General features: G+C 40.8%; 1 protein-coding gene across 1 annotated transcript in view; it reads right to left on the reverse strand.

The window, feature by feature from the left end:
- Nucleotides 1-12,023, reverse strand: part of DNAH3 (dynein axonemal heavy chain 3) — a 189,675-nt gene that overhangs the window by 164,241 nt on the left and 13,411 nt on the right. The window contains exons 7-10 of the mRNA XM_064294796.1: nucleotides 11,685-11,880; nucleotides 8,250-8,375; nucleotides 6,834-7,029; nucleotides 1,875-2,054 (exon numbers count right to left, since the gene is read on the reverse strand). Coding sequence (XP_064150866.1) covers nucleotides 1,875-2,054; nucleotides 6,834-7,029; nucleotides 8,250-8,375; nucleotides 11,685-11,880 — 698 coding nt within the window. The remainder of the gene's footprint in view (nucleotides 1-1,874; nucleotides 2,055-6,833; nucleotides 7,030-8,249; nucleotides 8,376-11,684; nucleotides 11,881-12,023) is intronic.

A 12,023-nucleotide genomic window follows, 5' to 3' on the forward strand; every position in this document is an offset into this window, starting at 1 on the left:
GGCTCAACAGCAGAGAAGGAGAACTCAAGTAGCATGTACTTTATCTGTCCCCAAGCCCCACATTTATCCCTCCAAATTACAGGGTCTTCTCTCTCATTTTCTTCCCAGCGATGCTGGTTGCTCGAGAGACTCCTGCTGTTTCTCCCCTTCCACACACCTGGTTTTCTTGTTAAATAGGTTTGGTTGGTTCAAAACCCCAAATGCGATTTCTCTGGTAAAATCAACTGGAGCTTTTGATTCCATATGCTTCTCCCCAAACCCCAACTCTAAGCGCGAGTTCTTAGAACACTCTAGATACAGGATTACAGAGAGGAGAATTCTCAAGAGTATCCAAGCATGCATGATATGAGAAAGAGTGCAACACCAGGCCACAGGCCCTCTCTCATGTGGGACTGAATCCCGACCCTCTTACCACACTACCCATCCAGAGGGAAATAGAAGACAGACCTCAAAAGAGTCACATCATGTGGATGGACTTGCCCTGTGGTAAAACTCTGTTAATCAGTGTCTGGAGTCTGTTTAACAACTCTGCCCTGGAAGGAAACTGGAAAGGGCTTGGGACAGGAAGGAAAGCTTCACTTCCTCCCCTAGAAGCCTACAGTGGTTTAAAAAGATGGAACTATCAGAATGAAAGTTTTATGAAAAATCTTGGCAAGTTCATAGCAATTGATCCTAATGAAATATTAACCCAAGTCTCATATGGCTTGAGGCACATCTGCCCTTCTGAGATTGGCATATGGAAGCAAATATACGCTCTCACAAAGTAAGTGTTTTTTTTCTTTTTGGTGCTGTTTCTTTTTTAAAAATTTTATTTATTTTGTTGTTGTTGAGAATATACACAGCAAAACATACATCAATTCAACAGTTTCTCTGTGTACAATTCAGTGACTTTGGTTACAGTCTTCGAGTTGTGCAGCCATTCTCATCCTCCTTTTCTGAGTTGTTCCTCCTCCATTAACATTACCTCACTGCCCTCTAAGGTTCCTATCTAATCTTTCGAGCTGCTGTCTTCAATTTGATCCCACGTAGATAGTTCTTAAAAGAGCATAATGCTCAAGGCAGACTTTTTTTTTACTAGTTAAGCTAAACTATTGTTTGGTTTTAAGAAGACTTCAGGGAATATTTTCGGTTTAAAGTTTAATAAAGATTATCTCAGGGCAACAGTCTCAGTCGGTCTCACAAAATAGCTCCTTTTTTTTTTTTTTTATTGTGCTTTAGGTGAAAGTTTACAGCTCAAGCTAGTTTCTCATACAAAAATCTACATACACATTGCTATGTAATCCTAGTTGTTGTCCCTACAATGTGACAGCAAACTCCTCCTTTCCACCTTGGATTTCTTCTGTCCATTCAACCAGCTCCTATCCCTTTCTGCCTTCTCGTTACACCTCCAGACAAGAGCTACCCATTTAGTCTTGTATATCTACTTGAACTAAGAGGCACACTTTTCATGAGTATGTCTTAGAGTTCAGTTCAATATTTGTCTGAAGAGTTGGCTTTGGGAATGGTTTCAGGTCTGGGTTAACAGAGAGTCCAGGGGCCATGTCTTCTGGGGTTCCTCCAGTCTTGGTCAGACCATTAAGTGTGATCTTTTTACTAGAATTTGATTTCTGCATCCCACTTTTCTCCTGCTCCATCAGAGACTACAAAAAGTAACTCTTAATGCTCTTGTTAGAAGAACAATTCTGGGCTGCATGGACATTTCTTTATGGCCCAGTTCCTCTTTCTAAGGCCCAGGGGTGTACTTAGGACCTATTCCCCAAAGTGAAACTTCCCCATCTGAATATCACGCTAGACTGCCTTATTCAGTCACCTCAAAAATATTTTATTTAATAAATGAACAAAAATATAAGTGAATGAATAAGTGAATACTATACCTTGGGGATCTTCTCAGAGTTCCTAATAATTTCCAAGAAAGAGTCGTGTATTAATTTCCAGCAGTCATCAAAAGATGGCTTAAAGACAATAGCGGGTTCATTTACTTCAAGTTTGATCATGATTAGCTGAGGCATAAAGAACTCCATCTCTCGGTAGGGCTCCTTGAAATCATTCCCATCCTTTAGGAGACATAAGGCATGACGGTCATCACAAAATGGAGCATTTCAACATTCAGGGAGTGAATCTTAGCTCTTAATAGTGTACGTCAGCACCAGAAAAGGAAGTGAAGGGTAAACGGTACTGTTCATGTTCAAAATATGGGCTGTGTATAGCCTAGGACCCTCTGAGTTCTTCTCTATTCCTCTCCCAAAGCCTTATTCAGTGCTGTTTATTTTGCTTGGAAATTTCTGCCTCCTAATCTCTACATCTTTCCCATTCTTCAAAATTTAGCTCAAAATCCTCTCCTCTGGGAAGTCTCCCTGCTCCCCAGCTAGATATAATCTCCACTTCTGAACTTCCATATTTCTACTACCTTCCTGGTGATTTTTTATTTTTTCTTTCTTGCAGGGATTTGTATGCACATCTTGTCTATTCCAGTCCAAACTTTAGGGCAAGATCTATGTCTGATCTACTGTCTCTGAAATATTCAGGACAGCATTCAGCACATAGTAGGTGCTTAATAAATATTTGTTGATTGAATCAAAAAGTGCATAGTTACCTGTATATCTCAAATGGAGTTGCTAGTGGGTATATAGTCTATCTCAGATACTCAAAACGTTAACTTCCTACAACAGAAATATCGAAGTAGAGATATCTTTAATTCCCTACAAGAGCTGTGTCTTAGTCATCTATTGCTGCTATAACAGAAATACCACAAGTGGATGACTTTACAAACAGAAATTTATTCCCTCACAGTCTAGGAGTCTGAATTTAGGCACCAGCTCCAGGAGAATGCTTTCTCTGCCAGCTCTGGGGGAAGGTCTTGTCATCAATCTTTCCCTGGGCTAGGAGCTTCTCAGTGCTGGGACCTTGCATCTAAAGAACACGCTTCGCTCCCGGCACTTCTTTCTTGGCGGTAACGTGGTCCTCTCTTCCCTCCTTGGTTCTTTCTTTTATATATCAAAAGAGATTGACTCAAGATACAACCTAATCCTGTAGATTGAGTCCTGCCTCGTTAACACAACTTTCTCTAATCCTGCCTCATTAACATCACAGAGGTTAGGATTTACAACACAGAGGATAATCACATCAGGTCACGAAATGGTGGACAACCACACAATACTGGGAATCATGGCCTAGTCAAGTTGACACATATTTTGGGGGGATACAATTCAATCCATGACAAGCTGTAACACAAAATATCTTTTAAAAAATGATAATATTTTATTGTGTTAAAGGTGAAAGTTTACACTACAAATTAGGTTCCCATTTAACAATTTCTACACAAACTATTCAGTGATATTGTTTACATTTTTCACAATGTGTCATCATTCTCATTTATTCCATTCTGGGTGGGTTGTACCATTTCCAGTACTCTAGTTTCCCTGTCCTTTTACTTTCTCATCTTTACTTTGGAGTAATTTTTGACCATTTCATTTCATATAGATGATTTTTTAAGCACAAAATAATCTTTAATAAACTGCAGTGCCTAACAAAGATTGCCACATGCAGGTGTAAAGTACTTGTCTAAGAAATCGGTTTGAGAGATCTCTATACCTGCTTAAGGATAACTCACAAACATTTGTTGACTGTCTACTGAGTATCAGGTGCCTGTGAATTTTAGACTGACTTGTTTTCATATCTGAGTTTCTTCTTTTATTTATTTTTAATTTATTTTGTTGTTATTGTTGAGAATATACACAGCAAAACATACACCAATTCAATCATTTCTACGTGTACGATTCAGTGACAACGATTACATTCTTCTAGTTGTGCAACCATTCTTACCCTCTTTGTCCGAGTTGTTCCTCCCCCATTAACATAAACTCATTGCCCTCCTAAGGGTCCTATCTAATCTTTTGAGTCGCTGTTGCCACTTTGATTCTGGGTTTCTTCTGCTTAGTAAAGTAAATGACTACAATGATGCCTACAAATTGGTCCTCTTTAGAGTGCTAACACTGAAGTCAGAACTCAGCGGCATTGGTTTCTGTATTTTTTGATCAAAGGGTCAATTGTACATCTCTGCTTCATTTGGGAAAATGCTTAGGTTTAAAATTCTTTTTTTTTACTTCATTTGGGAAAATGCTTAGATTTAAACTTTTGTAACCAAGCTAATTTTTTTTTCTTTAACCAAGCATTTTAAATTGTTATGACTCTTTTTAAGATATACTAGTTTTTTTTTGTTTTTTTTTGTTTTTTATGTGCTATAGGGTCGCAATGAGTCAGAATCGACTTGACGGCACTGGGTTTGGTTTTGGGTTTTATGTGATATAAAAATTCAAAGGAATTTTTTTTCTAATGCTTTCTCTTTTTTTTGAGTGAAAACATATACAGCAAAACCCAGTCCCATTCCAGCTTCTAGACATAATGATCAGTGACAACGGTGACATTCTTCACACTGTGTCAACACTCTTGTTATTTCTGTTCTAGTTGTTTCACTTCCATTTACTTAGTCTCCCTGTCCTCCTCACCCCCAACCTTCTCATCTCTGCTTTAAAATAGCTGTTGATCCTTTGGTCTTATACAGGTAATTTTTTTTTTTTTAATGCAATACTCAAGGTTGACAATCTTTACTCTTTGGGCTAAACTGTAACTTAGTTTAAAGGTGACTTTAGCACACAATTTCAATTCAAGGTCTGAAGAGCAACTCAGGGCCACAGTCTTGGGGGCTTCTTCAACCACAATAGGTCCAGTAAGTCTGGATTCTTTAAGAATTTGAAGTTCTGTTCCACATTTTTTTCCCCTTTTTTATCAGGATTCATCTATTGTGTTTCAAAGGACTATTTCTTGATCCCAATGCTATTTAAAGTTAGGGGATAATACGATGCTTTGAAAAAAAGGACTTAGTGCTTTTAGTTTGTATTTCAACTTCACTGAAGCAGTTTCATGGAAACCCCCCCCCCAAAAAAAAAAAAAAAAACCCGTTGCCTTCGAGTTGATTCCAACTCATAGTGACTCCTACAGGACTGAGTAGAATTGCCCCATTGGGTTTCCAAGGAGCAAGTGGTAGATTTGAACTGCTGACCTTTTGGTTAGCAGCCTTAGCTCTTAACCATTACATCACCAGGGTTTCCAGTTTCATGGAGGAAGTTATCAATTTGGTAAACATAACTTTTTGTTTTTAGAGCTTTAAAAACCCCTCAGAAGAGCCATCCCTTCCAAAGACCAAAAGTCAATACCTGCAATGAATACATGCAGATTCGGTTAAATCAAGTCAAAGATTCTAACAAACCTTTTTCAGTCTCTTCCTTGTAACAGAGAGGATGAAAAAGGGACCCCCATACTGTAAGAGGTGTGCATTTCATCTTATGCAATTTTCCTTTTAATTTTCTTAACAACTTTCCTATTTCTGTAGATTTCTACCAATTTATTAACCAGAATGAATAAGGAAGACTGAAAAAGAATTGACACCTTTGAACTGTGGCGTTGGTGAAGAATATTGAATATACCATGGACTGCCAAAAGAATGAACAAATCTGTCTTGGAAACCCCGGTTGCGTAGTGGTTAAGTGCTACGGCAGCTAACCAAAGGGTCAGCAGTTTGACTCCACCAGGTGCTCCCTGGAAACTCTATGGGGCAGTTCTATTCTGTCCTATAGGGTCGCTATGAGTCAAAATCGATTCAATGGCACTGGGTTTGGTTTTTGGTTTTGGTCTTTGAAGAAAAACAACCAGAATGCTCCTTGGAAGCAAGGATGGCAAGACTGCGTCTCACATACTTTGGACATGTTGTTAGGAGGGATCAGTCCTTGGAGAAGGACATCATGCTTGGCAAAGTAGAGGGTCAGTGAAAAAGAGGAAGACCCTCAAAGAGATGTATTGACACAGTGGCTGTAACAATGGGCTCAAGCATAGCAACAATTGTGAGGATGGCACAGGCCTGGGCGATGTTTTGTTGTGCACAGTGTCCCTGTGAGTAGCGACTGACTCGACAACACCTAACAACAACAACAATCAGTGGCCGTTGAGTCAATCCAACTTACAGTAACCCTACGTGTATCAGGGTAGAACTGTGCTCCATAGGGTTTTCAATGGCTAAGTTTTTGGAAGTAGCTTGGCAGACCTTTCTTCTGAGGCACCTGGAAACTTTTGGTTAGCAGCTGAACATGTTAACCATTTGTACCACCCAGAAACTCTTACCAACTTATGAGTAGGTTACCATGAATCAGAATCAACATGAAGGCAACTGGATTTGGTTTGATTTAATTATCTCAAGAAAGCCTGCTTTATGATAATAAATAAATAAATAACTTTTATAAACTAATAATAACCTGATGTGTGTCCAAATCAAGAATTTTACTTTTTGGCTTGGCTCACAGCTGAGGACGGATGCTATGGATTGAATTATGTTCCCAAAAAATATGTGTCGTAAATCCTAACCTCTACGCCTGTGGTTACAGCCCCATTTGGGAATGGGTTGTCTTTGTTATATTAATGAGACAGGATTAGCGTAGGGTGTGTCTTGAGTCAATCTCTTTTGAGATATAAAAGAGATTAAACAAGCAAGCAAATGAGCAGAGATGGGGTAAGACGGATCCCAAGAAACATGGAGATCTCCAAGGAACAGGACTTTCCTCCAGAGCTGACAGAGAGAAAAAGCCTTCCCCTACAGCTGGCACTCTGTATTCGGACTTCTAGCCTCCTTGACTGTGAGGAAATAAGTTTCTGTTTGTTAAAGCCACCCAGTTGTGGTATTTCTGTTATGACAGCACTAGATAACTAAGACAGACATGATGGAATACCCGATTCTAACTAGGTTGTTTTCTCTCAAAAGGGCCCACTACTGGTCCCCTACCTACCTGGTGTATCATAAAGAAGGAAACAAGGTCCTCGAGAGACTTGATGACCAATTCCCTGAGCTGGAGTGACATGAAGGATGCAACAGAAGCAAAATATTCCTCAATGATACGAGAGGACTCATAGTCATTCTTGGGAGCAAAATGGACCCACTCTTCCTTCCTCGATATAAAAAGCTTAGCACATGTAGGGACCCACCTGTAAAGATAAGAGAGCATCCACGTGAGAGCCTCTTCAGAGCTCTAAGAAACCCTGTTAGCCATCCCCACTCTCTCTAACAGGACAGATGGCCTCATTGACCCTTAAACAGCCTTGCAAATTGGTACCTTCATATCCCTGGCCACCTTACCTGCCACCACCCCTTTCCTGAGAAGAAAGTAATGAGAGTTGAACTGAGAGACCATTCTTCCATTACCAACGACCAAATTGACAGGGGATATCAGTGGCACCTCCTGCTGAGGCTACATTTTTCTTCATTATGAAGAGATTGGGGTGAAAGGGCACAAGGAACTGGAATGATTCTCTCCAACTTCTCTGTATGGCAGGTGCCTGATCTCTAACTTGGACTTTGTAGGGAGAAAGAAAGAAAGAAGAGGAAAGGAAAAAAATATGGGTGGAGAACTCCAGTGTGGTGGTGGCTGTTCAGAAGTTGAGAGTAGGAATTAGATAACCAAAAGAAGAAATGGATGCCTCATTGTTCTTTTCTTCCCTAAAAAAACCACTTGCCCCAATTTCTAATTCCCACTGGGAACCACTGCCCAAGGCCTTTTCATTCCATCACGCCTCTTCTCTAATTGCTGGAAAAGTATAATCTAGCAATCAAAGTCATAGTCATAGAGGTAATAATTATGATATTTTTGGAGTAGTTACTATGTGCCAGCTATTACACATCTATTTTCTCTAACCCATAATAAAAACCTATACAGTAGGTATTATTATCACCTTTTACAAGAGGGAATTTCCCTGGCTCTGGACACAGTTCTGCATGCATTTGCAAAGGAAAAAGAAATTAAGTGACTGAAAACCCCAACCCTTAGAAAGCTTAGAACCTTGAGGCTGTTTATGGGGCCATTTGAACACAATCACTCAAAGGTTTTGTCCTATTACCTGGAAAGGCCTAAGGGATTTCAGAGTGAGGGAATGGAAAGGGCACCCTCACAAGCAATGGAAAAGGAGAGTTTCAAAAAGGCAAGGGAGACTAGGAGTGAGGGGTGAAGAGTAGCCGGAAAAGAGAGACACAAAGGCTCTCAGGGGACGGGAACATGGCAAGAGGAGAGCTGGGTAGGATGGAGCCAGGAAGTCAACAGAAGTAGGAAGTGGCCCCTTTGCCAGGCTGGGTAGGGAACAGTTTTCCTTTCATGTAGTTTTCAGTCTTCTTGATACCGTGATGCAGCCCCATTTCGAGGCCAGAGACTGACCTGCTGAGAAGAACTTGACGCGCATCCATGCAGTGTTTCTGGATCACACTTTCGTATTGGTGAGGCTGCAGAGGCAATTTTCCCGCCAGTAATTCTGCTGTTCGAACAAACCTGAGGTCAGCAAATCTGCCAAGGGAGAGGGAGAAACTTCCTAAGCTGAAAAATGCTTAATAATAAATACTGCACGTCAGGTTCAAAAGGCATATGTTCTCATTTTTTAATGAGAGGAAACTTAAGTAGATTAAAACTGTGTCTGCAATATCAGGATGTCTGAGGAAGATGTGGGTAGTCCAAAAGGATTCTTGCAAAGAGCATAAAAATGAGTCAATTCAACTGGTGTTTACTTACGCTAAGTAAAAGAACCCAGTCACAAAAGACCACATATTGTATGATTCCATTTATATGAAACACTCAGAATAGGTAAATCTATAGAGACAGGAGATTAGTGGTTGCCCGCAGCTGGGGAGGGGGTGGGGAGTGACTGCTAATGGGTACAGATTTCTTTGCAGGATGGTGAAAACGTTCTGGAATTAGATGGTGGTGATGGTTTCACAACATTGTGACTACAACATATTATACGCTGTCTTAGTCATCTAGTGCTGCTATAACAGAAACACCACAAGTGGATGGCTTTAACAAAGAGAAATTTATTTCCTCACAGTCTAGTAAGCTAGAATTCCAAACTCAGGGTGTCAGCTCCAAGGGAAGGCTTTCACTCTCTGTTGCTCTAGAGAAAGGTCCTTCTTATCAATCTTCCTCTGGACTACGAGCTTCTCTGTACAGGAATCCTGGGTTCAAAGGATACTCTTTGCTCCTAGTGCTTCTTTCTTAGTGGTATGAGGTCCCCCCTTCTTTGCTCGCTTCCCTTTCCTTTTATCTCTTGTAGGCCACACCCCAGGGAAACTCCTTTTACATTGAATCAGGGATGTGACCCGAGCAAGAGTGTTATATCCACCTTAATCTTTAACCACAGGCAGAGATTATGATTTACAACACAAAGGATAATCACAAAATGGAGGACAACCACACAATACAGGAAATATGGCCTAACCAAATTGACACACTTTGGCGGTGGGGGGGGGGGACACAATTGAATCCATGACATACACTTTTAAAGGGTGAATTTTATGGTATGTGAATTATATCTCAATAAAAAAATGAAACAGAAAAAAATAAGTAATTCCCACCTCTTCTGGACTCCTACAATTCCCGTGACCAATTTAGTGATTGATAAATGTAACAGAGAGACGACTGCTTGCAATCCCTTTGCTGGCACTGAGTCACATAAAGGAATAAGCCCCAACCCCCTATGCAGCTCACAGGCTAGCGGGAGGGACAAACAAGCAAATATACAATTATAACTCAGCGTGATAAGTGTTATAATGGAGGTCATGACTAATTATCATGTCTTGTTGTTGTTAGGTGTTATTGACTCAGTTCTGACTCATAGGGACCCTAAGTAAAACAGAATGAAACACTGCCTGGTCCCTCATCATCCTTACAATTGTTATGTTTGAGCTCATTGTTGCAGCCACTGTGTCAGTCCACACAGCCAAGGGTCTTCCTCTTTTTTGCTGACCCTCTGTCTTCCTCTTTTTTTTTTCTACCTTACCAAGCATGATGTCTTTCTCCAGGGACTGGTCCCTCCTGATGATATGTGCAAAGTGTGTGAGAGAAAATGTTACCATCCTTGCTTCCCGGGTGCACTCTGGCTGTATTATGAGACAGATTTGTTCGTTCTTCTGGCAGTCCATGGTATATACAATATTCTTCGCCAACACCATAATTCAAAGGCATCAATTCTTCTTTGATCTTCCTTATTCGTTGTCCAGCTTTCAAATGCATATGAGGTGCTTGAAAATATCATGGTTTGGATCAGGCGCACCTTAGTCTTCCAGGTGACATCTTTGCTCTTCAACACTTTAAAGAGGGTTTTTGCAGCAGATTTCCCAATGGAACGTGTCATTTGATTTCTTGACTGCTGCTTCCACGGGCGTTGATTGTGGATCCAAGTAAAATGAAATCCTTGACCGCTTTAAATTTTTCTCCATTTACCATGATGTTGCTTATTGGTCCAGTCGTGAGGATTTTTGTTTTCTTTATACTGAGGCATAATCCATACTGAAGTCTGTAGTCTTTGAGCTTTAAGTCCTCTTTGCTTTCAGCAAAGTTGTGTTATCTGCATATTGCAGGTTCTTAATGAGTCTTCCACCAATCCTGATGCCATATTTTTCTTCCTATAGTCCAGCTTCTCGGATTAACTGCTCAGCATACAGAATGAATAAGTATGGTCAAAGGATGCAACCCTGACACACACCTTTCCTGACTTTAAACCATGCAGTATTTCCTTGTTCTGTTTGAATGATTGCCTCTGATCTAAGTACAAGTTCCTCATGAGCACAATTAAGTGTTCTGGAATTCCCAATTCTTCACAATTTTATCCATAATTTGTTATGATCCACACAATCGAATGTCTTTGCACAGTCAATAAAACACAGGTAAACACCTTTCTGATATTCTCTGGTTTCAGCCAAGATCCACCTAACTTCAGCAATGATATCCCTCATCCCATGTCCTCTTCCGAATCTGGCTTGATTCAGTACTGGGTGCTTATTTTATATCAGGCACTGTTCTAAGAACTTTGCAGGTATTAAGTTATTTATTCCTCCTACCAATCCTATGGAAACAGTTAGAATCTACCAGGCGCCCCTTGGGAACTCTATGAGGTAGTTTTACTCTGTCCTATAGGGTCGTTATCAGTCGAATTTGGCAGCAGGTTTGTTTGTTTGTTTTTGGGGGGGAGGGATATCAATCCTGTAAAAGTCCTGGTGGCACAGTGGTTAAGTGCACAGCTGTTAACTGAAAGGTCAGTGGTTGGCACCCACCAGCTGCTCCATGGGAGAAAGATGTGGCAGCCTACTTCCATAAAGATTTACAGCTTTGGAAACCATATGGGGCAGTTCTACTACGTTCTGTAAGGTCACTATGAGTCAGAATCAATTTGACGGCAATGGGTTTGGGTTTTGGTTTTGGTAGCAATCCTATGAAGTAGGTATTCTTATTATCCCAAATTTAGAGATAGGGAAAGCAAGGTATAGAACGGTGATGTAGCATACCCATATTACCTATGATGTGGCAGAGCTAGGATTTGAACCTGAGCAGGCTGGCTCCAAGTCTGTGCTCTTAGCCACTGTGTTCCAGTGCTTAGAGACAGGCATGGGTACCATGGGAGCAAAGAGGGCCACCTGTGAAGGGTGAGGAGTTGTCACTTACGGTCTTATGTGTGCTTTGGTCTAGAAATTTTGTACATCTTATTTCACGTCAAGGGCAGGAATTCTGTTTGATATTATTTCCACTGTGCCCAGCCTAAGAGGTTCTCTTCTGTGTGGAAGAAACAAAGAAAGGGCAAGAAAAGGGAGGAGAAGCACTTCTTACTCTGAAAACCACAGTTCTTTCAGGCTGAGCATCATGGGGTTCACTGTGTGCAGATGCTCCTCATTCCACTTCTTGGCAGACTTGTAGATACTGTGCCAGGGCACAGGGGCCCGGATGACCCTTTGAGGAAACAAGCGAGGGATGCTCTTGATGAAGAGTCTTTTTCTCTCCATTGGATCCATGAGGATGTAATCAACTATAAACCAGAGAGCATACACCCAGTTATTATGCAAAGATTTTGAGCACTCTGTGGTCGCAGCCTCAACACTTAGAATGTAATGAGCTGCTATCCGTTTACACTTGGAAATGTTTCCCATTGTACCAGGTCATTGGGAACAC

The sequence above is a fragment of the Loxodonta africana genome, chromosome 12 (assembly GCF_030014295.1).
Source record: "Loxodonta africana isolate mLoxAfr1 chromosome 12, mLoxAfr1.hap2, whole genome shotgun sequence".
Classification (NCBI taxonomy): Eukaryota; Metazoa; Chordata; class Mammalia; order Proboscidea; family Elephantidae; genus Loxodonta; species Loxodonta africana.